General features: G+C 41.7%; 1 protein-coding gene and 1 long non-coding RNA gene across 15 annotated transcripts in view; one reads left to right on the plus strand and one right to left on the minus strand.

Moving 5' to 3' along the window:
* Positions 1 to 27,760, plus strand: part of shank3a (SH3 and multiple ankyrin repeat domains 3a) — a 247,951-nt gene that overhangs the window by 70,490 nt on the left and 149,701 nt on the right. For 11 of the 13 annotated variants that reach the window (XR_009788489.1, XM_061773051.1, XM_061773052.1 and 8 more), the window contains exons 3-4: positions 928 to 1,131; positions 13,922 to 13,993. Coding sequence is in view for 11 of the 13 variants with exons in the window: in XM_061773051.1 (XP_061629035.1) it covers positions 928 to 1,131; positions 13,922 to 13,993 (276 nt within the window). In the remaining 2 variants the exon portion in view is untranslated. Of the gene's footprint in view, positions 1 to 927; positions 1,132 to 13,921; positions 13,994 to 20,829; positions 21,194 to 27,760 lie in introns of those variants that run through there. The other 2 variants (XM_061773050.1, XM_061773055.1) reach the window with 2 other exon arrangements.
* LOC133477836 (uncharacterized) lies at positions 617 to 26,046 on the minus strand. 2 transcript variants are annotated; one of them, XR_009788492.1, is made up of 4 exons: positions 25,530 to 26,046; positions 25,379 to 25,451; positions 25,060 to 25,142; positions 617 to 1,184 (listed from the first exon to the last, which is right to left on the minus strand). It is a non-coding gene; the product is annotated as an uncharacterized LOC133477836 (long non-coding RNA). The 2 variants fall into 2 exon arrangements; XR_009788491.1 differs by lacking the exon at positions 617 to 1,184 and adding an exon at positions 24,741 to 24,938 and having other exon boundaries at positions 25,530 to 26,044.

A 27,760-nucleotide genomic window follows, 5' to 3' on the forward strand; every position in this document is an offset into this window, starting at 1 on the left:
ACTGATTAACACGCGGGGCACGACTGAGCATGTAAACAACGCCGTGACAGGAGGATGAAAGCGAGGGAGTGAGTCAGCACTGCTCATCAAACATCGCCACGGTGGGCAAGGCCGCCGAAGTGGAGCTGACAATTTCTTTCTAGTGTAATTGAACACCTTATATACACGAAAACTGGTCTGCTCTTGCATCTTATTTTGCACGGTGAGCAATGGGGAAACCACTATGATTTGCAAATTGACTTGGTAGAGCCGCTCGGATTGTTTTGAAAAGTCAGCCCCTGAAGCCAGTTTCACTTAGCAACGTGAAAGTTGGTAGTCATGTCTATCATGAGTAGACCCACAAAAAAGTCTCAAAAACCCATGTTATAAAAAAACAGAAAGTCTGCCATTTTGGGTTTAAGCCGCAATTCTTTGGTCTTTTTTTCAATTTCTTCCAGGGCTCCTTCAAAGAAAAACTCATCCAAGAGATTTGGTCTGATTGCTATAAATTTTTAACCACGTACACTAGATAGATGGATGACACTAAATTATCCAAAATTTTTGTTTTTGTTGTCAGGTGTGGGTGGATCACTCGCCATGTGGTGTGGGCGGATGACTCGCCATAAAACCTGTAACTCTAATTTAGTGCCTCCTGGAAGTCTTTCAAAATTCAACCCCCAAAACTAGTTTCACTTAGCAGCATAAAAAATTGGTGGGTATGTCTATCATGAGTAGACCCACAAAAAAGTCTCATGAACCCATGCCCCAAAAGACACAGGACGTCTGACATTTTGGTTTCAAACTGCCATTTTATGGCCTTTTTGACCATTTCCAGGAGCACGTTCCACCTACGTGTCAGTCTTTTTTTCTTTAAAGTTCATCATGTGTAATCTGGGAAGAAAAAAAAATATGACACATGTGACTGACCCTCTCCTGTGGTTCCTGCAGAAATGCATGAAATTCAACGTGGACGTTCCCATCTGGCGCTCCAAGCAGCGGATCCTGTGCACGCTCAACCAGAGCCTGAAGGACGTGCTCAACTATGGCCTGTTCCAGCCGGCATACAACGGCAAGGCTGGCAAGTTTCTGGATGAGGAGAGACAGCTGAGGGAATACCCCTTCCCATCCATCGCTCCTGTACCTTATCTGGAGGTAGGTCACACGGCACATGTTTATGGATGACGCTTTACGAGCAGGTTGAGCGGCTGTGAATGCACAACAGAAAAGTAACATTGGATTGTTCGCACGGATAAAAAGCAAAGATGAGCAAATTAAAACGATACTGTACTGACTTACTGAAAAAGAATAAACTCAATAGCGAGAAAATTGTGAGAACAAGAAGCAAAATTTTAATGTTTTTGTCATCATTGTTAGTAAATGACGATGCAGCGTTACATTTTTGGATGTTAAAAAAATAAAGACAAAATAAATTAATTCAAAGAGGCAATTGTCTCGAAAATATTACCATATAAATGTAGCCAGATTAAAAACTATTACGTAAAAAATAAATGAAATCATCATCTTGTTTTATTTTGTTTTGTTTTTTTAATTTGCAAAAGATATTTTATTCACTCTATTTTGAAATCCCATTTAATCTCAATACTATTTTACCAATATGAATATGTTAGTGTACATTTAATTTAAAAATTTTTAATGGACATTTACACCATTTATATTCATTTTAAGTTTAGATTAAAACAATTTTTTTTAATTGACTTTAACTTTAAATGTGAAATTTATCATTTAAAATGTGAAATTTTATTACATTTTGACTGTTTATATTCATGGATACATCGTTTTTTTAAATTTTCATCATACTAAATAAGTAATAATAATATTTTCACAGTCATCAATTTATGTTTTAGATTTTAATGATTTTTGCAGACATGTTTGCAGACATTCTTTAAGCCTTTTAATTTATTATTCCAAGATCTCAAACAGAGTTTTTCACTTCTTTCTATGTACGTAGTGGAGGTTGAAAAAATAAATACTAGCTTATTTTGACAAAGTAAGGAGTGGAAAGTACATATTTCTGTTTTAAAATGATGGGGATAAAAGTAAAAAGTCATCAGAAATAAGTAAAGTACAGATACAATTGGTATAACAAGTCTACACTCCCCTGTTCAAATACCAGGTTTTTGTGATAAAACAAAATGAGCCCAACCATTTAAAAACTTTCCCCACCATTAATGTGACCTGTAAACTACAATTCAATTGTAATACAAATAATAGATCACATTATCAGTGGAAAAAGTTTGGAAATCATTCATCTTGGTCTAATTTTTTATATCACAAAAACCTGACAATTGAACACGGTGTGTACACTTTATACCTGACAAATCTACTGAAGTAACAAATTAAATGTTTAAGTCTAATGTATCCCCACTAATGGTATATCGGATGCATGCCGGTACTTTTCCATCCCGCCATATGTCCAACTATCAACGAGAGCAGCGACTGTGGCGTCTCAGTCCGAATCCCAGTGCTCGTCCATCACAACGGAAAACTGAGCAAGTATAACGACATGTCATGACTGCGGCATAAAAACGTCACACGCTTTTCTGACTGGCAGTCTCGCTCTCTGCGCGTTTTTTACAACCAGAGCTGAAGAAAGATGAATGTCATGCCCACCTCCTTTGGAATATGGCGCGATCGTATAATTATTCACAATGATTATTACTCATAGTGGTCTCGGCCTGTATTGGAAATTATGAAGTCGTTAAGGCCAAAGCCTTCCGGTCCCCTTACAATCAGAGAGTAATTCACTATATTATTATTATTATTATTATTATTGAAAGCCATTATTTATATTCATAGTTTTTTTCATTTTGTTTTATTGTCCTATACAATCTTTTATTCACATGGCTTTTATACAGTGGCTAGTTAGAATTAATTATCAATTTTTATTATTATTATTTACTAGCCATCGCCATATATTACTTTAATAAAGTGTCATGTTTTATTTAAAGCAATTTATTGAGAATATATTATTATTATTATTATTTAACAGTAATAAAAATAGTAATTTGTTTATTTATTAGATAGTCTTCATTTTCTTTTTAATTGTTATTATTATATACTATTGTTTCCAAACATATACAGTATATATATATATATATATATAACGCACACACATTATAAAAATAATGTGTGTGCGTGTGTGGCCGTGCGTTTGTGTGTGTGAGGCGGCTCCTGTACCTTATCTGGAGGTAGGCCTCCCCCTCTAATAAATGTCTGCTACTCTCTGCAGGTGAGTAAATTAACGTGCCAAGCCCCTACTGTCGGAGGAAATATTTTCATCCTGTAAACTGTACATTCATACATGACACATTGTTTTTTTTGTCCTGTTCGGCTGTTAGGTCAAGCAGAATGGAAAATCTGTATCTCTTTCATGCCAGAAAAGTTTTACTGTGTCACAGTGGAGTTTTTAAACTTCCGCTGTGGTATTATAATTGAGGTTTATTGAGAATCAGACTTGATTACTCGAACAGAGCAAAGTTTCTGTTGCATGGGGCTGGAGTGCTACACCCTGTGAGGGAAGGACAGGACAAGATAGAACAGGACAACGACAGGAGAAGAAGCATGCAGGACAAAGGTTGTGAACCCGACTGTGCAACTGAATTGAGGTTTATTGAGAATCAGACTTGATTACTCGAACAGAGCAAAGTTTCTGTTGCATGGGGCTGGAGTGCTACACCCTGTGAGGGAAGGACAGGACAAGATAGAACAGGACAAGGACAGGAGAAGAAGCATGCAGGACAAGGGTCGTGAACCCGACTGTGCAACTGAAGTGTGGTGGCATTAATTATGTGAATTATAAAAGTCTACAATACGAAAGTATAAGTGAGGGGATACACACGCGATTTGCCTATTCATGAGTTATTTGTCACAGTAAGCGCGTGACCCCACACCCAGTGAAAGAGTCCTTGGGGTGTCTGCGGATACATGCAAGTGAATTGATACTGTTTTACATGCACAAAGACTGACAGAAGTGTCCTGTAATTGCTGTGGCCACACCTCGGCGGCTGAGGACCCCACCCAATCAATCGAGGGGCGGGATCAGGCCCAGGGGTCCACCCGAGAGCAGCCCAGACACGTCCCACACCAAGGGACCCAGGGCGGTCTGCCGGGCCCACTGAGGCGCTCCGACAACTGGCCACGTGGTGGGGGCCGCAGGGACCCAATGCCTGGGGAGTGTGTAATGCATTTAAAATCCAGGGGGGCAGGGCGTACGGACCGGGAAACAGCACAGACGTGCTGAAACCCGATCCGGCACCCACTCCCATACCAGTCCCCCAGGAACCCTTTGGTATGTGTATGTGCCTAGATGTGTTTAGTGAGAAAAATATATACACTGAATGGTGGGAGTGCGTGCTAAGTGAGTGATTAAGAGGCATGGCTCAAGCAGGTCGGGCCCATGAGGCCGGACAACCACCGACGAAGAGGGCCATCCCTCCCAGACCCGCAGCACCCACTACCCGGCCCTGAGCGTGGGAGGTGCCACCCCCCCCAAACCAGGCAAGGGAAAGAACCCCACAGCAGGCCCCACAGCCCGCAGGGGACCGCCCGGCTCCCCCACGGGAAGAGGAAGAGGCGACTGCAGCGGGACGCAACGAACGGAGAGAAGAGTAGGAAGCAGGCCCGAGGAGCGACAGGGGGGCCCCACCAGCAGCCAGAGCAGGGGATCCAGGCGGGTGCCAGCCGGCACCGCCCCAGCACCCACGGAACATGGGCGAGTCACCATCACACCTCCACTATTCCCCAAGAGGTCGCCCCAGTGGTTCCCCCCCAACCCCCGAGATCAGGAAGGAGTGAAGAAAAGTCCCGCCCCCACAGATTCCGGAACAGTGAATGAGATAACAGGGACAAGAGGAGAAGATCCCCACAGCATGCATGTGTCTTTTCACCACGCAAACGATCTAAAATGTGTGAAAATAAAAGAGAAAAAAGAAAAATAAATGAATATAATAATAATAATAATAAAACAACAACAATAACCTCGACAACAAAGAATATAGTATTCCATTGTTTACTTTCACACTTGTGAAAATAGTCTTGCTATTTTCAAAGTTCAAATGGCACTCTACTCAGGCAAAGGAATCAAGAGTCTAGATTTGAGGAAAGGTGACCAGCTATCTACGTATATGTGCAATTGATTTTTTCGTTCTGCTGATATTTTTTCTAACGCAATATATTCTATGATGAGATTTCGCCACTGATTGATGTTAATAGCTTTTGTTTTTCCAGTTTAATAAAATTGTTTTCTTCACGGTAGCTAACACGACAAGTAATCTTCTTCTTCTTTTCCTTTCGGCTTGTCCCGTTAGGGGTCGCCACAGCACGTCATCCTTTTCCATGAGAGCCTATCTCCTGCATCCTCCTCTCGAACACCAACTGCCATCATGTCTTCCCTCACGACATCCATCAACCTTCTCTTCGGTCTTCCTCTAGCTCTCTTGCCTGGCAGCTCCATCCTCATCATCCTTCTACCAATATACTCACTCTCTCTCCTCTGGACGTGTCCAAACCATTGAAGTCTGCTCTCTCTAACTTTGTCTCCAAAACATCGAACCTTGGCTGTCCCTCTGATGAGCTCATTTCTAATTTTATCCAACCTGGTCACTCCGAGAGCGAACCTCAACATCTTCATTTCCGCCACCTCCAGCTCTGCTTCCTGTTTTCTCTTCAGTGCCACTGTCTCTAATCCATACATCATGGCTGGCCTCACCACTGTTTTATAAACTTTGCCCTTCATCCTAGCAGAGACTCTTCTGTCACATAACACACCTGACACCTTCCTCCACCCGTTCCAACCTGCTTGGACCCGTTTCTTCACTTCCAGACCACACTCACCATTGCTCTGGACGGTTGACCCCAAGTATTTAAAGTCCTCTACCCTTGCCATCTCTTCTCCCTGTAGCCTCATTCTTCCCCCACCACCCCTCTCATTCATGCACATATATTCTGTTTTACTTCGGCTAATCTTCATTCCTCTTCTTTCCAGTGCATGCCTCCATCTTTCTAACTGTTCCTCCAGCTGCTCCCTGCTTTCACTGCAGATCACAATGTCATCTGCAAACATGGTTCACGGGGATTCCAGTCTAACCTCATCTGTCAGCCTATCCATCACCACTGCAAAAAGGAAGGGGCTCAGGGCTGATCCCTGATGCAGTCCCACGTCCACCTTAAATTCTTCTGTCACACCGACAGCACACCTCACCGCTGTTCTGCTAATTGAGAACCTGTCGGTACTAAACTTTGCCACCAAGCCGTTAAGGTGGATGCGATTATTGGATTCTTGAAACATTTATGGTGTTTAAGACTAGTAGAAATAAATGAGAGTTTTAATAGTTTGATGTTGTTGCAGTCTATTTGTTCCAATTCTAGCCAAGAATCACACTCCTCACTGTGGTGTTACCATTTGATGAGGTATTGTAATTGGTTAGCTAAATAATAGTGTTTAAAGTTGGGAGCATTTAGGCCTCCCTCCTGTTTACTTTTCTGAAGAGTGGATAGACTGATTCTATGTTTCTCATTTTTTGAATAAAAAATTATTACAGCAGAATCTATGGTTTTTAAATGGTTTGAAACCATTTAAATGTGGGCTTAAATGGAATAATTGAAAATAAATAATTTCTTTGAGGTAAGGTTTTCATTTTTATTGTAGCTATTCTTCCCAGTAATGATATAGGCAGGTTATTCCAGCGTCTTAAATCAGATGAGATTTTTTTTCCAGAAGTGGCGTGTAATTTAGATTGGTTAGCTCTGTGAGTTTTGATGAAATATTGATACCTAAATACTTAATGTTTCCTATAGGAATAGGGTACTCTGGGATTTGATCTGCAGGACTCATGGACTCCTATGAGTTTGCTGTTATTGGCAGTATTTTTGATTTTTTTTCCAGTTAATGAGATTGAAGAGTGCCTGAAGAGAATACTTGGGTTCCTGTAAGTAAAGAAGAATATCATCAGCATATAGATTTATTTTGTGTTCTGTCACTAGTGAGCAGATACCTTTAATATTAGCATTCTGACGTATCGCGGCAGCAAGAGGTTCGATAAATATTGCAAATAGCATTGGTGAGAGTGGACATCCTTGTCTGGTTCCTCTTTGTAACGTAAAACTTTGTGAAGTGATCCTATTTGTGGTGACTGTCGCTTTCGGCGAATTGTATAATGTTGCTATCCAATGTATAATTGAATCTCCAAAGCCAAATTTGTAAAGTACTGCAAACAGGAAAACCCAGTTAACTTTATCAAAAGCTTTCTCTGCGTCAAGTTACATGATAATTGCGTTTAGATTTTTACGCTGTGACATGCTTATTAAATTCAACAGACATCTGACATTATTTGTGGAACTTCTACCTTTAATGAAGCCTGTCTGGTCATAGTGGATTATCGACGGAAGTACCTTTTCAAGTCTTGCTGCAAGGGCTTTCGAGAAAATCTTGATAGCTACATTAATCATTAATACATTAATAAGGGCCGATAATTCGCCGGGAGAGTGGGGTCTTTACCTGGCTTTAGTAATAACTTAATTGAAGCTGTGTTCATATGGCTACTAATTCTACCTTTATCCTTTATCTCATTGACTGTTCTGAAAAATAGAGGCGCTAGTATTGGCCAAAAATGTTTAATGAATTCAACAGGGATTCCGTCAGGGCCAGGTGCCTGTCCCGGTTGCATATTTCTTAATGTGTTATGTAATTCTGTGATGGTTAAAGGAACCTCAAAGCTTTCTTTAATTTGTGTATTTAATTGAGGGATGTTTAGATCCTTAATTAAAGTTTCAATTTCTTTTTGATCTGGGTTGTTTGAAGATGCCTATAAGTTGCTATAAAAATTGTTAAAAAATGTAATTTATTTCTGTGTACAGTTGCCGTTTGAATCTTGAATGGCTGTAATTAATGACCTTTCTTTATTGCGCTGAAGTTGGTTCGCAAGAATTTTCCCGATTTATAATTGTACTCAAAGTTAGTGTATCTTAACTGTTGTTGTAGAAAATCTGTTCGTTTTGATAAGATAACGTCTAACTGATGTTTTGCCTTTTGAAGTTGGTTTCTAAGTGTATCTATCGGATTAATTGCATATACTTCTGTGAGGTGTTTTATTTTTTCCTCAATTCCTGTTTCCAATTTTTGTTCTTGCTTTTTTTTATACGAAGAATATGATATGATTCGACTTCTCAAAGCAGCTTTCCCGGTTTCCCACAACAGAGCTGGGGATAGGGTTGGGGAGTCAAAATGAGTCAAAAACTCATCCCATTCCTTCCTCACAAAAGAATCGAAATCTGGGTACGTCAATAGGGACATATTGAAGCGCCATGTTGGTGGGGTTCCCAAATTTGATTCAACTTTTAGATTGAGAGAAATTGGTGCGTAATCACTGATGATGATTGGATGTATATTGGGAGTAATTCTTTGAGCTGCCAAAATTGTTTGAAAGAAAGAAATCTATTTTTGAGAAAGAGCAGTGAACTGATGAGAAAAATCTGTATTCTCTTTTTGTGCGGTTTTTCAGCCTCCATATGTCAACGAGACCAAAGTCATCCATATACTGCTCTAGTATATTGGAGCATTGTGGCTGATTACTATTTTTGAGATTTGTGCGATCTATTAGGGGATTTAGTGGTAGGTTAAAATCACCTCCCATAATAATTGTAGAAGTGGCTGACAAGTTTAACAAGTGTGAAAAGAGCATGTGAAAAAGGCTGGATCATCTTTATTTGGAGCGTGTATACATTGACAATTGTATAAAGCTTGTTAAATATTGTAGCCTGTATAATTATATATCGGTCTTCTGGATCTGCTAGTGTAGTATTTATAATAAAATGTAGTCTTTTATGGACTAGTATTGAGACTCCTCTTTGTCTACAGTTATAAAAGGCCGAGATAACCTGAGTGAAATTAGAGTCAATGAGGCATTTTTCTTCTGACTTAGTAAGGTGGGTTTCTTGTAATAAGAGGAGGTCTGTATTAAATTTAGTGGTATAATCCATAATCTTAATTCTCTTTGCCTGTGATCGAATGGCATTGCCATTCCAAGACACTAATTATAAGTGTGACATATAATGGGTGTGTGTATCATAATTTTAAATAATTTGGTACGATGCATTCTTTGTTGTTGTTTTTTTGACAGTTTTCGGGATGTATTTATTTTTTTTTTGGTATTGTGTTGACGAATGTTATTTAGAGCGGGTGATAGAGATGCTATATTTGAGTACTGCAAAGCCAGGGTACATAGAACGGTAACGAGTAAACACTGAACACAGGAAATAGTGACAAGGGGATAATATGGTGGTTTATGGTGCGCAAAAAGAGTTTTGAGCGACTTGTGCATTTAGTGTGTGTGGAAGCAAGCAGAGCAGGAAAGCAGAGCGATAGGAGTGAGGATTCATGCTGGTGGCATGCATGATTCCGTTTTTGTTTATCGAAGCAAAAGTGGAAAAAATGAAACAAAATACAATACATTTTTGACAATTCATAACGACAATAGATCAAAAGAAGTACTAGAAAAGCCAGGGTGTGACGTTGGCATCACGAAACTTTTGGCCGTCGACAACTAACCACGACACATTGTTGATTGACAGATGATTGATTGGATGGAACACGACATAAGGACGTCCAGTACGTTAACATGTATTTTATCTGCACTCCTCGTTTCTCTCTTTTTTTTTCTTTCATCGTTGCGTGTGCAAAAAGTGTCCATTCAGGCCGCCGTCGTGTGTTTTACGAGTGTGAGAGCGTTGTGGTGCCGCGCGTGTCATTGATTGACCCGCACTTCCTTCCCCGAGGCGGCGGGCTGACTGACAAGCTGAGATGCGTTCAACACCATTTTTCCATGGAGCGTTTTGCTGGTGTTTACTCGTGTAAAAGACGCTCAGGCTGGATTTACGCTGCAGGTCCAAGTGCACAATTCCCGTTTAATGCCTACAGTGTCACACAAAAGTGAGTACAACCCTCACATAAATATTGTATTCTACTGTATCTTTTTATGGGTCAACACTGAAGAAATTACACTTGGCTACAATGTAGTCAGTCTGCAACTTGTATTCTTCTTTTCCTTTCGGCTTGTCCCTTTAGGGGTCGCCACAGCGCGTCATCCTTTTCCATGTAAGCCTATCTCCTCCATCCTCCTCTCGAACACCAACTGCCCTCATGTCTTCCCTCACGCCATCCATCAACGTTCTCTTTGGTCTTCCTCTAGCTCTCTTGCCTGGCAGCTCCATCCTCATCATCCTTCCACCAATATACTCTCTATTTCTCCTCTGGACGTGTCCAAACCATCGAAGTCTGCTCTCTCTAACTTTGTCTCAAAACATCGAACCTTGGCTGTCCCTCTGATGAGCTCATTTCTAATTTTATCCAACCTGGTCACTCCGAGAGCAAACCTCAACATCTTAATTTCCGCCACCTCCAGCTCTGCTTCCTGTTTTCTCTTCAGTGCCACTGTCTCTAATCCGTACATCATGGCTGGCCTCACCACTGTTTTATAAACTTTCATCCTAGCAGAGACTTTTCTGTCACATAACACACCTGACACCTTTCTCCACCCGTTCCAACCTGCTTGGACCCGTTTCTTAACTTCCTGACCACACTCACCATTGCTCTGGACGGTTGACCCCTAGTATTTAAAGTCCTCTACCCTTGCTATCTCTTCTCCCTGTAGCCTCACTCTCCCCCCACCACACCTCTCATTCATCCACATATATTCTGTTTTACTTCGGCTAATCTTCATTCCTCTGCTTTCCAGTGCATTCCTCCATCTTTCTAACTGTTCCTCCACCTGCTCCCTGCTTTCACTGCAGATCACAATGTCATCTGCAAACATCATGGTCCACGGGGATTCCAGTCTAACCGCATCTGTCAGCCTATCCATCACCACTGCAAATAGGAAGGGGCCCGGGGCTGATCCCTGATGCAGTCCCACCTCCACCTTAGATTTGTCTGTCACACCTACAGCACACCTCACCACTGTTCTGCTGCCCTCGTACATGTCCTGTATTATTCTAACATACTCCAGACCTCCGCATGCAGTACCACAGTTCCTCTCTGGGTACTCTGTCATAGGCTTTCTCTAGATCTACAAAGACACAATGTAGCTCCTTCTGACCTTCTCTGTACGTTTCCATCAACATCCTCAAGGCAAATAACGCATCTGTGGTAGTCTTTCTCGGCATGAACCCATTCTGTTGCTCGCAAATACTCACTTCTGTCCTAAGTCTAGCCTCAACTACTCTTTCCCATAACTTCATTGTGTGGCTCATCAACTTTATTACTCTATAGTTCCCACAGCTCTGCACATCACCCTTGTTCTTAAAAATGGGCACCAGCACACTTTTCCTCCATTCCTCAGGCACCTTCTCACGCGCTAGAATTCTATTGAACAAGGTGGTCGAAAACTCCACAGCCACCTCTCCTAGATGCTTCCATACCTCCACAGGAATGTCATCAGGACCAACTGCCTTTCCATTTTTCATCCTCTTTAATGCCTTTCTAACTTCCCCCTTACTAATCATTGCCACTGCCTGGTCCACCACACTTGCCTCTTCTACTCTCCCTTCTCTATCATTTTCCTCATTGATCAACTCCTCGAAGTATTCTTTCCATCTATCTAGCACACTGCTGGCACCAGTCAACATATTTCCATCTCTATCCTTAATCACCCTAACCTGCTGCACATCCTTCCCATCTCTATCCCTCTGTCTGGCCAGCCTGTATAGATCCTTTTCTCCTTCTTTAGTGTCCAACCTGGCATACATGTCATCATATGCCTCTTGTTTGGCCATTGCCACCTCTACCTTGTCCCTATGTCGCATCTCAAGGTATTCCTTTCGCCTCTCATCGGTCCTCTCAGTGTCCCACTTCTTCTTAGCTAACCTTTTTCCTTGTATGATTTCCTGTACTGTAAGGTTCCACCACCAAGTCTCCTTCTGTCCTTTCCTGCCAGAAGATACACCAAGTACTCTCCTGCCTGCCTCTCTGATCACCTTGGCTGCAGTGGTCCAGTCTTCTGGAAGTTCCTCCTGTCCACCGAGAGCCTGTCTCACCTCTTCCCGAAAAGCTGCACAACACTCGTCCTGTCTCAGCTTCCACCACATGGTTCTCTGCTCTGCCTTTGTCTTCCTAATCTTCCTCCCCACCAACAGAGTCATTTTACACACCGCCATCCTATGCTGTCTAGCCACACTCTCCCCTACCACTACCTTACAGTCGGTAACCTCCTTCAGATTACATCGTCTGCACAAGATGTAATCCACCTGCGTGCTTCGACCTCCGCTCTTGTAGGTTACCCTATGTTCCTGCCTCTTCTGGAAAAAAGTGTTCACTACAGCCATTTGCATCCTTTTTGCAAAGTCTACCACCATCTGTCCCTCCAAGTTCCTTTCCTGGATGCCGTACTTAACCATCACTTCTTCATCACCCCTATTACCTTCACCAACATGTCCATTACAATCTGCACCAATCACGACTCTCTCTCTGTCAGGGATGCTCAGAACTACCTCGTCTAGCTCCTTCCAGAATGTTTCTTTCACCTCTAGGTCACATCCTACCTGTGGGGCATCGTCACTAATCACATTATACATAACACCCACAATTTCAAGTTTCAGCCTCATCACTCGATCTGATACTCTTTTCACCTCCAAGACATTCTTAGCCAACTCTTCTTTTAAAATAACCCTGACTCCATTTCTCTTCCCATCTACACCATGGTAAAATAATTTAAACCCTGCCCCTAAACTTCTAGCCTTACTGCCTTTCCGCCTGGTCTCCTGGACACACAATATACCAACCTTTCTCCTAATCATCATGTCAACCAACTCCTGAGATTTTCCTGTCATAGTCCCGACATTAAAAGTCCCCACATTCAGTTCTAGACTCTGTGCTTTCCTCTTCTCTTTCTGCCGAAGAACCCGCTTTCCACCTCTTCTTCAACTTCAACCCACAGTAGCTGAATTTCCAACGGCGCCCTGCAGGTTGACGGCGCCGGTGGCGGACGTTGTTAAACCGGGCCACGACCGATCCGGTATGGAATTCTTTGGATGAATTCTCATATTTGTTTGGGAAAGTTTTAAGCCGGATGCCCTTCCTGACGCAACCCTCTGCATTTATCCGGGCTTGGGACCGGCCTACAGTTTGCACTGGCTTGTGCCCCCCATTAGTCTGCAACTTGTATAAGAGTGTGAATTTACTGTCCCCTCAAAATAACTCAACACAAAGTCATTAATGTCTAAACCGCTGGCAACAAAAGTGAGTACACCCCTAAGTGAAAATGTCTAATTTGGGTGTCAATTTTTAAGGCCACCATTATTTTCCAGCACTGTTTGAACATTAAAATACAGTCATGTAGTACGTGTTTTAGTCCTAACAAGTAGATGGAATTTTTATACATAAGCCACTGTAAATTTGTGGACATTAACACTTAGCTCACATTTAGGAACATTTTCATTCAATCTAATGTTTGATTGTAATTCATGTTTTGAATGGTTTTTTTGTACTTAATTCAGTGATTCTTTCGAGTAGCACTTGAGGGAGTCTGTGTACCCTCAGTGGTTCTATGCTTTCCCTGTAACAATGGGTGTTTTTAGGGTGTTTATTTGCGTTGCTTGGTCAGCTGGTGTGTATCCGACGTCCTCCATATATGTATCAAATCTGTGCGTTTACACTGCAGTACGCATTGTAAGAGGCCTGAACATAATCCCATTCTATGGATTTTTTTTTTCCATTTCTGCTGCCATGACACATATTCCAACTGTGCCACGTGATGACAAAAAAAAATAATAATTATCTGATTTGTCTTACTTGAAACATGCAGCATAAAGCCCTCCGAGACATTTCATTGTTGATGCTCTATGTAAACAATCCTGAAAGTACTATGTTTTGACAGTTCCCAAGACTGTTGTTGTTTCGTACTATACTGAGTCGCCTCTGTTTGGGTTTCAGTTCCGCTACAAAAGACGTGTCTACACTCAGTCCCACCTGGACGAGAAGCAGCTGTCTAAGCTCCACACAAAGGTAAGAGCACACTACTGTGAATGCGTCAGTCGTCACGGATGTTGGAGCCATTGCGTCTTGCTTTTGCTGTGTTACCACAACTGAGGAAATGCTGCATCAAAAGCAAGCGGCAGGGACGCAACAGTCTCTACACTGACGCCAAGCAACTGCAGAGTTTGTCAATCAATTTTAAATACTCTCCGATCACACCTGAAGTAGCACCGGTCAGGATGGAGGACTAAATGGCTGCGCTTTTCACTTGTTGGCTTTGTGTAGCAATGCTTATTCCAAATGGTTGGACCTCAGTCATGAATGGCGACACAGGAGAGATGTCAACGCACTTCATGGAATCTAACTTCAGCAGGCATCTAAGGTTCTGCAAGAGCTGATTTTCTGCATTTGGAATGTAACTTTTAGATTTTTTTGTTCCAACAGCTGCATTATGGTCAATTCCGAATTTTCATCTGAACATAACACATTTTCCCACATGCGTTCGAGAGATTTTTGAATGTTTTTTTTTACGTAATTTTGAAACATAGGTTTTACTTTTTGGGTGTAATTTCAAACGGTACGTTTGGTGAAAACACAACACTGCTCATCAGCAAAAAAATTATAAAAACAAACTAGAAGCTACATTGAAGCATGGTGGTGGCAGCATCAGACTTTGGGGCTGTTTTTCTACAGCTGGAACTGAGTACTTAGTCAAGGTGAACAGTCATTATGAACAGTTCAAAAATACCAGTCGGTGTTAGCACAAGATCTATACAGGCTTCTGCTCGAAAAATAAAATGATAGGAAAGCCTACTAGAACACCTGAAATGTCCTTGGGGTTAATCACAGGCACTTGAAATGGCAGGTGTGCGCCAACTCCAATTTAAAAGTAGTTTGAATGTGATTTAATGTGGTTAGAAAAGTACATTATCTCAGTTGCTTATTTGTATCCCCCTCTCGGAAAGATTAGCATTATTTGAATTGATTTGTACAGATTATAGGTCACATTAATGGTGGAAAACGTTGTGAAATTGTTTATCTTGGTCTCATTTTTTTTACATCACATAAACCTGGCATTGGATCACAGGTGTTTAGACTTTATATCTGATCCGTGCATTTATGCCTCAATCACGTTGGCAGATATCCAATATGCATCAGATTTGAAAGAGGCCAGGATTCCATACATTTTTTTTGTTTGTTTTGTTTTTTTCGATTTACTGTTGAGAACAAAAATATGGCATTGTGTCACCATGCAGTGTAAATCAAGTTTAACAGTCATCATTGCCATTCTGTGCTTTTTGTCTGTAAAAAAAAAAAAGAGAACTTTACTTAAAGCTCAGTTTGCCCATGAGTGCTCTATATGTTTATGAACATACAGAGCAGGCGAGGCAATTTTCTATTTATTTTTTTTACGAGCAAGATGGGAGCAGAAGTGGAGGCAGGACAAGCGATGAGAAATATTGGCTCTTTGGCGACAACTAGTGGATAGATATTGAACTCAAGACAAGGGCAAGTTTATTGGAATAGAGGAAAAGGGTCATTTTAGTGGTGGCACGGTGAAGACTGGTTAGCGCGTCTGCCTCACAGTTCTGAGGACCAGGGTTCAATCCCCGGCCCCGCCTGTATGGAGTTTGCATGTTCTCCCGTGCCTGTGTGGGTTTTTTCCAGGCACTCTGGTTTCCTCCCACATCCCAAAAACATGCATGCTAGGTTGATTGACAACTCTAAATTGCCCGTAGGTGTGAATGTGAGTGCGAATGGTTGTTTGTTTATATGTGCCCTGCGATTGGCTGGCAACCAGTTCAGGGTGTAACCCGATGATAGCTGGGATAGGCTTCAGCACGCCCGCGACCCTAGTGAGGAGAAGCGGCTCAAAAAATGAATGGATGGATGGGTCATTTTAGTTCTTCCACCAAGTCACTTGCTAATAATTTGGAATTTTGCTGCCTATAGCTTATTTGTTTTGTAGCCAGCTCCATTCAATTCCCTTAAAAGCGGCATTTTATGAAAGAAAAATGACTCATTAAACTCATTTACTTCTTCTCCTGATGATTACTAAAGAATGGAAAGAGGTGGAAACCAACTTTGTTTCTGTTGAAAGAAGAGAATCCACTCTTTCTTTTGGTAGGTTTGGTGTATATATTATCACAGAGCATAACATTATGTGGGTCTTGTAAGATCAGTCAAAATGCTTTGAAAACGACTTGCAGTGAATGAGTTAACTGGCCAAGGGGAACGCTTTTCAATTGTGAAAAAAAATATATGATATGTCACCCTTAGCATATTGACACTGTGTAATTAGTGACAACATAATTTATGAGACATCCACACGTTTCACTTAGAATTCACTCTCAGGAATTATTGAAATTTATTTTTTTGCCTTCCGATACTCTTTCTAAAATTGCTGTGGTAATACATTCAGCAACACAAAGTTACTTAAAAAAAAAAAAAAATGAAAGAAAAAGTAACACTCCTCAACACTTTTTCCCTAATGGAAAAGATCAGCGCTTCAGGCCAATTCCATTCGTGTGACAGCGAGTGCGATGTTTTGCTAAGTATATTATTGAAATGCATGAATTTCCTTGAAAGTTGGGTTCAGTGACGTGTCTATTTTTGCATCCATCACTGGACAATGTGTGTGTGTTTTTTTTTAGCAAGTAGAGAATGAATGGGCTGTGTAGCAAATGTGCAAATTCAAAGCTGACCTTAAATGCTGGCGGCTCGGCAGCTACAACACGTGAGGCGTGACCGTGTGAGCTCTCATTGTGTGGACTTGGGAATAAACAGACCAGAACGATGCAGCGCTTCAGCGGTGCACTGGACCGTCTTCCTCCCAAACTCACTCCCCCGTCTGTGTGTGTGTGTATTTGTGTGTGCGTGCGCGCCAGCATGCACATTTACAGGCTTCCGTGGACGTCGTACAGATGTGAAACATCCTCATTTGAAGATACCTTGCAACTAGGATGTGTTCTTTCATTTGCATTTATTTCACTTCTAATGACAAAGGGGTGCTGGCATTGCAGCTTCAAGCATTGAAATAATTAGATGCGTGACGATTTCAGTCATGACAATTACTTTCGACACAAAGGGCCAGTGGCAGAGTTTCTGTAGTTAAATGTCACACGTTAGTTTCGTCTTCCCGCTTTCTCCATATGTCATACACATGTACACACATGTTGATAATTGGTCTGAATTTGAGCCTGTCAGCAAAGGCCCGATTATTCTCTAAAAGATTATCCTGACCGATTATCCTGTGGTGTGGGGTGTGTAAAGCAGGATACACACAAACTGGCAATACAATTTTTCCCTCCTGTGAGATGTAAATCGGCAAAGGCCAGAATTATCGCATGTCACTAAGAGATTATCCAGCGCGATAATCCTGTGGTGTGGGATGCATATAGTAGGATACATAAATGTTGATAATCGGGCCAAATTTGAGCATTTTCTCTCCTTTGCGATGAAAATCAGCAAAAGCCCAGAACGCTCTAAAATATTATCCTGAGTCGTTTTCCTGTGGTGTGGGGTTAGATTACACAAATTGTAATAATCGATCCAAATTTGAGCATTTGTCCTCCTTTGCTATCAAAATCAGCTAAAGCCCGATTATCAAATGTCTCTAAAAGATTATCCTGTGGTGTAGGGTGTGTAAAGCAAGGTACACATCAAATAAAAAAAAAAAAAAATAAATCTTCTTGCTTGAGTTACCAAACACCACATTGTTCAAATTGGTAGCTGGGATAGGCTCCAGCAGCCCGCGACCCTAGTGAGGATAAGCGGTAAAGAAAATGGATGGATGGATGGATGGTACTATACCTTATATTGCTATCATATAACGTTGCTTACTTAAATCAACACACCAACACCCCAAAATCATGTTCAACCGCTAATTTCATACGCAAAAAAAACATCACAACTTTATTATGCTCCCATTGATTAATTAAGATAGGGATTAAAATATGGTATGGGCATGTTCCCTCCGCCAGATGTGCACATCAAAGTCTACAACACAAAAAGGGTTTAATGTTCCACAAAATCCAACATCTGTGTTGTACATCATTTTCCTAAACTCTTTCCCAAAGGTCAAAGAACCATGAGCGATGCAATCAATAACAACTATGATCTGACTGAGCAGTGTAATTGCCGTACATTAATCTGCACGCAAATTTACCTTTGTGTCTGATGAGCTTCCTTTTCCTTCTGAAAACAAACGATTACTCTATCAATTCTAAACAAAAAAGGCCTCGTCAAAAGTATCAAATCTAACTGTTTTCAATTGATATTGTCCCCCTCCCGCCCAAAAATAAATTGAAAAAAATCCAGCCTTTCAATCCTGAGGCGACATAATGCCACACGGCTCCCGCAGAGTGACAGAAGAGGTCGATATTTACAACACTTCTCAGACAGTTTGAGTGTCCAAGAGCGATAATCAATTTATTCTCAAGCCATTTTTAATACTTGAAATTGTTTCATAATGCCTAAAAATAACTGCTGATTAATCAGAAGATTAAGCTCATACACAATGGGGAGTATTAAAGAAAAGGTCGAATATAAAAAGATACCTTGCGGTTTTTGTGGTGGAAAATCTGTCTAATAAATCTTTTGTAGTGCGTCGATGTCAAACAATTTTATTTTTATTGAGCAATAATATAAAATATCATAATCACTTGGAGGCCGCTGTGAGCGTTCATCCAGTGCGGCCGCTCTGTCCAGTGGGCATTCATCGTCCGAACATTTAGCCTACTTTGCCATCGTTGAGTTATTTCGCCGTGGGCCGAAGTTCAAAATGAGGTCATAATTAATAGGATTTTTTTTTTAACCCCCCTGCCCTCCTTATCCTTCCTGCTGTCCTGATTAGCCAGCAGGACAACTGCATGGAATATTTGCACATTACAAATGTACATTCTTACTGTTTATACACTGCGCTTGCATAAAAGCCCTCAGCGTGGTATGAAGTGGGTGGCACATAGAGTATAATGTAGAGAGCCCTTTAGTCACGCACTATTTGGCAACGTGGTCATGACACTGCCTCAGCCCTGCCTTACTATGCGCTCTGCTAATATTATTTCCGCTGCTTGCAATAATTAGCGGAATCACTGTATAAACAAACACTGTTGCCGTACCAAGTTCTCGTGGGTGCACAAAAGGCAATATTCTGATTGAATATCCTCATATTTCGCTCATGCTGTTCCTCCTACACGTAGTTTAATGTTGTTAGCGGCTCATTGTGTCGCTGAATGGAAATTTCCGCATTGCTTGCAATATGACGCAGAGAATGCTGTGCATCGTATGGTTTATATTGTGTATGGGAAATGTGGAAACGCAGCATTACATAGGGCACAAAATTCACACATTAACATGGGATCCCTCGCATTACACACAACTGTTGTTAGTCTACGGTAATACATGGGTACAATAGATGTTATACAATATGATTGCCTATTAATGTAAATTGACCATGACAAGAAACGTTTTCTTGTGTTTTAAGGGCCCTGAACACAAACCTTTATAACTCACTCAGTAGCGCCCCCTGGGGAAAATCAACCCCTGAAACCAGTTTCCCCAACTGACACGAAATTGGGTGGACATGTCATACATAACAAGATCCACAAGAAAGTCTCAAGAACCCGTCCTTGAAATCGAACAGGAAGTTGGTCAGTTTGGTTTGAAGCAGCAATTTTGTGAGAATTCATGGGCTTATACCTTAGACGAACTTCTATGAGGGAATTTGCCCAAATGAGTCCCAATGAGAAGCAGGTATCCGCGACCAGTGGGCCCCAAGCTTTATGAAGTTATGGCACATATTTTACATTGGAAAACACCACACCACCAAAATAAAAATGTCATAAAAAGTATATCAAATGGAACCTCGGTTTTTCTATGCCCTAGTTTTCGTATGATTCAGCATCCAACAATCATTTTTCATCTAAATTTTGTGCCAGTTTTCATACATCCATTCGCTTTTCATTCCAAAAAAAACTACGTTACTCGGCCATTTATTTCCCGGAATCAAAACACATTCATTCGAATCATTGCGTACGTTGTGTACAACAGATTGCAAGGCCTATTTTACAATGCTAGCTTTTAACAACTCAAAGCAATAACTCCGGGTCTGCTCGGCAATACTGTTACTGTCTGTTGAACCCTTTTTACACGATACGACAGAAGGTTCTGAGTGCCAGCCATTTTATAAAGGATATAACTCCCAATAAATTGGGAAATGACTCCCCTCTCTCCTGTCCTCACTGTATACGCCATCAATAGTCTTCAAATAATACAAAGCTCATGTTAAATGTTCATTAATCCACTTCAATAGTCCTATTATTTCACACTGTTTTTGTATGTAATGTTATAGTTATTCCCTATAAAATTCCTTTTCTTCTTATATTTTTGGGTGTCTGGAATTGATGAAATGAATTTACATTATTTCCTATTGGAAATATTGCTTTGGATTTCACACGACTTTCTGCAACAAAAACCGAGTTTGCACTGATAAAACAGGTTAATAGTAACTTCTGCTCTTGTGTGGAAGAGCTTTTAATTGTGCTGCTTGTCACTATATGTCGCTAATATAGATGAACAAAGATACATAATTTGTGGTAAATTAATAATAAATTTTCGGACTGATTAAGTGGAATTGGACACCTGATACTCTCACAGCACACTAATAGACCTGTTCAGCTACTTGCAGGTTTAATTGCAAATATGATTGATCTCAATGGGCGAGTCTGTTCTGAAACTCGAGTAAAGGGGAAGTTGGGCCGGCGTCACATAAAAGAATTTATTGAAGCAGGTACCACTGTATCTCATGCATCCCCTCCTCCTCCTCCATGTTTGCATCCCTCTTTCTCTTATCACTTCAGCATCCTGCACACTTTCCCCTCACCATCTCCCCGGCTCTGCAGCGCATGCGTCCATGCCCTGTTGAGTGTGTGCGTTTGTGCTCGTGTGTTTGTGTGTGAGTGAGACCATGCGAATGTCCATGTGCTACTTTGACAAGCCCAGTGAGGTTGCGGGGAGCGAGGGGGGAACAGGTCCGCCGCAGGAGTAGGAGGACGCGGCGGCCATGTGGACAACGTCCGGGCCCGGGGAGCGCAGATGACCTACGGCGTTGCGTGTGTGGCGCCGAGCGTGTCCGCGTGCGAAATGGGTTCCGCTCTGGGCCGAAGACGAGCCGACAACAAAAGGGAAAGGGGAACCAAAGAAGCCGGGAAGGCCAAAGTCAATAGTAAGGTAGCATAATCGTCTCTCTTCTTAATCTCCGCTCTGCATGTTTCCTCTTTGCTCACTTTTCAGACACTTTCTGTCAGTGGTTATTTGCAAAAACTCTCCAAGCGTCCCTGCTACCTGTCAAGCTGCCCCCCCCCCTAGTCTTGGCTTTCCTTCTGTTGTTATGCTCTGCTGCATGTCGGCTGTGCGAGGAGTTGCTGCAGTCTTGTCTGAAAACCTGCCAGAATGCTAATGCACCTCTGCTGGTTCACTTACTGAAGCGCGGCCATGGATCGCTGTTAATAACAAGTGCGGACGGTCGCCGGTTGTTTTTTTGTGCGCAGGCATGTTGGCATAGGAGGGTCCCTCAGGGCGTCCAAACGTTGTCACATCTGTTGGCTTGAGTGTGTTAAATTCCTGAAGTTCATGTCATGTTTATGTTAGAGAGGGAGTGGAATTGCTCACTTCATTCCATTCACTGCCCAACATTCTGGGTTAGGGTTAAATCTTGCTGTATTAACAACTACAGGTTTACCTTTACTTGAGAGTTTAATTTGTACCGTGACCGAGATCGTAACTCAATTTACTCCTGCACTACCAGTCAAATGTTTGGACGTAAGTTCTCATTTGTCACCAAAGACAAATTGTGTCCAAACCTTTGCCTAGTAGTGTATATCAAATCACTTTTCCCCACTGAAATAAATCTAAATGTAATGAATCCATTCCACACTCCGCCAAAATATTTTTTATGTTTGAAAATAGCACTATATTTTATAAAAAAACTCAATACAACATAATAATAGAGAATGTAATAGAATGCACTGGTTTTGTAAAGTTTATAATTACTAGGGATGATAGCAGTACAAGTATTCACTCAGCAATACCACGTATCAATACCACTAGTGTTTTTGATACATAAAATTTCAATCAACAAAAGTACATCTAATTGTGAAGAAAGACCTTTCTTTCTTTCTGACACATATGACGATTCACCGATGTGTCAAACCGTCGCAGTGTGGCGCAACAATATTTTAATGTTTTTTTCCCTTGAAGTATCGGTGCCTGGTATCAGCAGCCTTCACGAGTACCCGATACCTTGAAAACAGGGTAGTATCGGCCTGATACGATACCTGGTATCGGTACTCGCCCAACCCTAATAATTACTGTATGTATTGTAGTAATGCATTTGTGTACTGGATGTGGTGTGTTGGTGTGCCTTTGAGGGGCGTGGCTTAGTGAGTGAGGTCAAGAGTGGAGTTGACTGGAGACCCTGCGACTGTTTTTTTTTAAACCCAAAAATTCTTGATTAAGTCAGAATCAACTACCAATAAGTGTTTTCTTTTGGTTCCATCAAAAGGAAAAAGGGCAAAAAAAATGTAAAAAGGAAAAATCTGCAAATAGATGAATCCGTAGGTGCTGACCCATGAATATGCGGAGGTCCACTGTAATTTGGAAAAAAAAGACAAAAATGTAAGAAAACATGCTGAAAAAAATGTAAAACTATCTGTTGAAAAAAACCAGATAAGCTGACAAAAAACGATAAAAACCACTGCCAAAAATCCAAAAAGTCTGGGCAAAAAACAAGCAAAAACCAGATTCAAATATGGCAAAAAAAAAATACATTTATGAGGGTAACGACATTTTCTGATTAATGTGCTTATTCAAGTTTCATCGTCACCGTAGAAAAGGAACTCTGTCATTAACCGAGGACCCTCTGTATAGCCCTTTCAAAGTGATGTAATTGCATTAATCAATATTAAACAGTAATAAAGAGTAAACCATCCATCTATCTAATCACATTGGTGGGGAACCTTCTTCCTATCAGGGGCCATACTACCTGTATGAAGATCCTTTTGGAATTGCTGTGTTTATCGTTACGTATTCTTCACATCACCTTTTTGGGAGGCTCAACACACCGATTTTTGGAAGTGCATTTATCCCGGTGAAATTATCTAAGTTGAATTCAGAGTCCCCTGCACAACAGCACCAAACCTTATTCAGTAGCGCACCCGTAAAGTTGAAAAAAATCAGTCCCTGACACAAGTTTCACAGATGGGCTGTAAATTCGGTGGACGTGTCTGTCATGACAGGACGCATGAAAAAATCTCAAGGACTCATGTCCATCCATCCAACCATTTTCTGAGCCGCTTCTCCTCACTAGGGTCGCGGGCGTGCTGGAGCCTATCCCAGCTGTCATCGGGCAGGAGGCGGGGTACACCCTGAACTGGTTGCCAGCCAATCAGAGGGCACATAGAAACAAACAACCATTCACACTCACAGTCATGCCTATGGGCAATTTAGAGTCTCCAATTCATGCATGTTTTTGGGATGTGGGAGGAAACCCACGCAGGCACGGGGAGAACATGCAAACTCCACACAGGCGGGGCCGGGGATTGAACCCCGGTCCGCAGAACTGTGAGGCTGACGCTCTAACCAGTCGGCCACCGTGCCGCCAGACTCGTGTCTCAAATTGAAAATAAAGTCAACCACTTTGGTTTGAAGCAGCCATTTGGGGCTGAAATGAGGACCTATTTAGATGAACTCTTTCCCGAAATGATCCCCAATCAGAAGCAGGTGTCGTAGACAGACGGATGACGCTAAATGGCTGATTTTCCCAACGCCATCGAGCATGGTGTCAGAGTTTCATCATTTGGAGGACTCACGATGAAAAAAGGGCTTTGAGCGCCTTTTAATCGCTTCTTGCAATTTTAATTGTCATTACAGTGGTATCTTCACCTGCAAGTTCTTCAAGCTACAAGCCGCTTTGTCAATTTTTTGCTTTTGTGACGGTTTATTTCTTTACATTCACTTCGATGATGTTTTATAAAACACAGTGGTATTTTTCTTTCTTTTAAAAAACATGATTGTTTTTTTAGGGGCTCGAACAGAATGATGTGATCTCAGTTCACTTCAATGGTGAAAATTCATTTAATTTACCGGTAAACTGAGTTAAGAGCTTTATTTACTCCAACAGCTATCGACTTAAATTATGATTTAGTGGCCCCAGAGGTGACTACCTTCTCCCAAAATTAGCTCAGCCGGATTGTAACAAAATATTAGCGCCTTGCTAGCACCGTTGCATCCAATTGATCCAAATTCATGACAGCACGTAAGCAACTCAATAAAGAACAGAACGTATACTGTAAAACGCACAGGTAGTCTGCAATTTCGGTGCAGTTTTTCAGGGATTTCGACGCCATTCCATGGGTGGCACCTGATCCAGCTCACCCTAGTTTGTTTTTATAACGTTCCATTCAAGAGCACAAGGTTAAGTGTGATATGTCTTGTGTCGTTTGCAGTATTTGCCTACTAGCCTTGCCTCTGAAACTATCATGGAACCACAAGAGCTTGAATCCCATTTAAACCTACATGTGCCTTCAGTCGGTGGAAGTTGTGTGTGTGTCTGTGTGTGTGTGTGTGTGTGTGTGTGTGTGTGTGTGTGTAAATGTGTATATGTATGTGAGTGTGAGAGAGTAGAAGGAGGAAATTGATTGTTTGTTTCCTACGTGCTGGAATCAGGCCTATGGAAAATAAGACCTTCAGCGCTTAATGATACACCTTTTATTTTTATTTTTTTTAATTTATTTTTTAAACAGTGATGCCAGTGTACTGTAGCTAAAAATAGCAGCCGCCGGCCACAACCAATCAAAATGTCTTACAGTCCATTTGAAACCAAACTAGTGTTTGTGTTACGACTGGTTACCATTACAGTGAATCCCCGTTTATCGCAGGGTGGTATGTCCCAGACCCACCCGCAATAAGTGAAAATCTGCAATATATAGAGACCATATAAATAATTACCTCCTCCCACAAACTTTAAACGTATTCATACTCAAATAATGGTAGCGCATCGTATCACATCACGTTGATGAAACGAAAAGAAGACTCACCAGCACAGTTCTCCAAATAAGATGCGAAGGATGCTTACTTCAAGCTGTTTATTTCTCACTTCTACTCGAAGTTGACTGGAAAACTGTAACATAGAACAAAAGAGACATTAAACGTATATTTGAACACCAAAATGCTCAACCAAACCATATAAATTCATCTAATAAAAGTCATTTAACTTAATGCTAACACATAATATGAAACACCATAGACAGGCTAACGGGAATTAGCATAGATGTCACGGTTTCAACTATAAACCTTTAAACAACTGCGATTGTAATACTAGCAGCAACACAGAACAACAGTGCCTACAGTACTTACAGGCATATATTCTCTCTGCTCTGTGGGAGCAATGACTATTCCTGCATCCCGAGTTGGGCATCACTTGGCCAAACTGTAAATATAAAACAATCAAATGAAAACATTAAGTGTGACATTAACATAAGTGTGCTTTTTGCGCGCCTTTCATAACCTGCATATGTCGGTACCCTCGTTTATCGAGGGCCCTTGTAATGTATTTTCATCTATGCATGCCCCAACCCACTGATCCATCGCTCGTCCGTCCATCCGTCAGGGAGCCGCTATTGGACTCGATGCCTAACATGGTTTCACATTATTCACGTCATAAAGCTCTCGGCGCATCGGCCCACTTGCGTGAGACTTGATCATTCTGGGTCAGGAAGTATGAATAGATGGATGGCTGTGGAACAGGATGCCACAGGCGCACACAAAGCACAATGGACTTCTAATAATCATCAGTCTGAATAAATGGACGGCACACATCGCTCCTCTTTCGGCTGACAGTTTTTGTCTTCCCTGCGTGTAGCCGGCAGCCCCCATTGTACCCGGGGTCCAAATATAGTGGATCATAGATTTTTCAGTCATTGTGTTGTGTCTGCTGCACTGCACCCAATGTTGTTCTCGTTCTTCTTCTTTGCTGGTGCAGCAAAAAAATGGACTGTGTTCATCCCATCAAACTATCGCTCTATTAATCACACAAGCTCGCATCCACAGTTAAAAATCTGCCGTTAACATCATCTGCTTCATTTATTTGGATTCATTTGGTCTTTTTTTTTCGTCATATGAAAATTGGGCTGATAAATCTCTAATTTTTTTTAAATAATCGATGAATTGGATTAAAGAAAACTTTTTTTGAAGTTCATCCTTTTATTGAAAAACAGGACATTATTTCAAATTTACAGTGTCGAAAATGCACAAACAAAGTGATTATAATTCAGTTGCTGGTTTGATCCGCAACGTCAGAAAATAAGCACAAAAGGTGATAATTAATAGATGTTTGCAAATGCCTTATTTTGTTGAAACAACACACACACACATATACGCGCACAAACACACGAGCACAAGGTCTCTGAATCTTCTTTTCCTTTCGGCTTGTCCCTTTAGGGGTCGCCACAGCGCGTCATCCTTTTCCATGTAAGCTCTCCTGTATCCTCCTCTCGAACACCAACTGCCCTCACGTCTTCCCTCACGACATCCATCAACCTTCTCTCTGGTCTTCCTCTAGCTCTCTTGCCTGGCAGCTCCATCCTCATCATTGTTCTACCAATATACTCACTATTTCTCCTCTGGACGTGTCCAAACCATCAAAGTCTGCTCTCTCTAACTTTGTCTCCAAAACATCGAACCTTGGCTGTCCCTCTGATGAGCTCATGTCTAATTTTATCCAACCTGGTCACGCCGAGAGCGAACCTCAACATCTTCATTTCCGCCACCTCCAGCTCTGCTTTCTGTTGTCTCTTCAGTGCCACTGTCTCACTGTTTTATAAACTTTGCCCTTCATCCTAGCAGAGACTCTTCTGTCACATAACACACCTGACACCTTCCTCCACCCGTTCCAACCTGCTTGGACCCGTTTCTTTACTTCCTTTCCACACCACCATTGCTCTGGACGGTTGAGCCCAAGTATTTAAAGTCCTCCACCCTTCCTATCTCTTCTCCCTGTAGCGTCCCACTTCTTCCTAGCTAACCTTTTTTCTTGTATGATTTCCTGTATTGTGAGGTTCCACCACCAAGTGTCCTTCTCTCCTTTCCTGCCAGAAGATACACCAAGTACTCTCCTGCCTGCCTCTTTGATCACCTTGGCTGCAGTGGTCCAGTCTTCTGGAAGCTCCTCCTGTCCACCGAGAGCCTGTCTCACCTCTTCCCGAAAAGCTGCACAACACTCGTCCTGTCTCAGCTTCCACCACATGGTTCTCTGTTCTGCCTTTGTCTTCCTAATCTTCCTCCCTACTTCCAGAGTCATCTTACACACCACCATCCTATGCTGTCTAGCCACATTCTCCCCTACCACTACCTTACAGTCTGTAACCTCCTTCAGATTACATCGTCTGCACAAGATGTAATCCACCTGCGTGTTTCTACCTCCGCTCTTGTAGGTCACCCTATGTTCCTGCCTCTTCTGGAAAAAAGTGTTCACTACAGCCATTTGCATCCTTTTTGCAAAGTCTACCACCATTTGTCCCTCCAAGTTCCTTTCCTGGATGCCGTACTTACCTATCACTTCTTCATCACCCCTATTTCCTTCACCAACATGTCCATTACAATCTGCACCAATCACAACTCGCTCTCTCTGTCAGGGATGCTCAGAACTACTTCGTCTAGCTCCTTCCAGAATTTCTCTTTCACATCCTACCTGCGGGGCATAGGCCATTCTTAGCCAACTCTTCTTTTAAAATAACCCCA

This window comes from Phyllopteryx taeniolatus, chromosome 5 (assembly GCF_024500385.1).
Source record: "Phyllopteryx taeniolatus isolate TA_2022b chromosome 5, UOR_Ptae_1.2, whole genome shotgun sequence".
In the NCBI taxonomy this organism is placed as follows: Eukaryota; Metazoa; Chordata; class Actinopteri; order Syngnathiformes; family Syngnathidae; genus Phyllopteryx; species Phyllopteryx taeniolatus.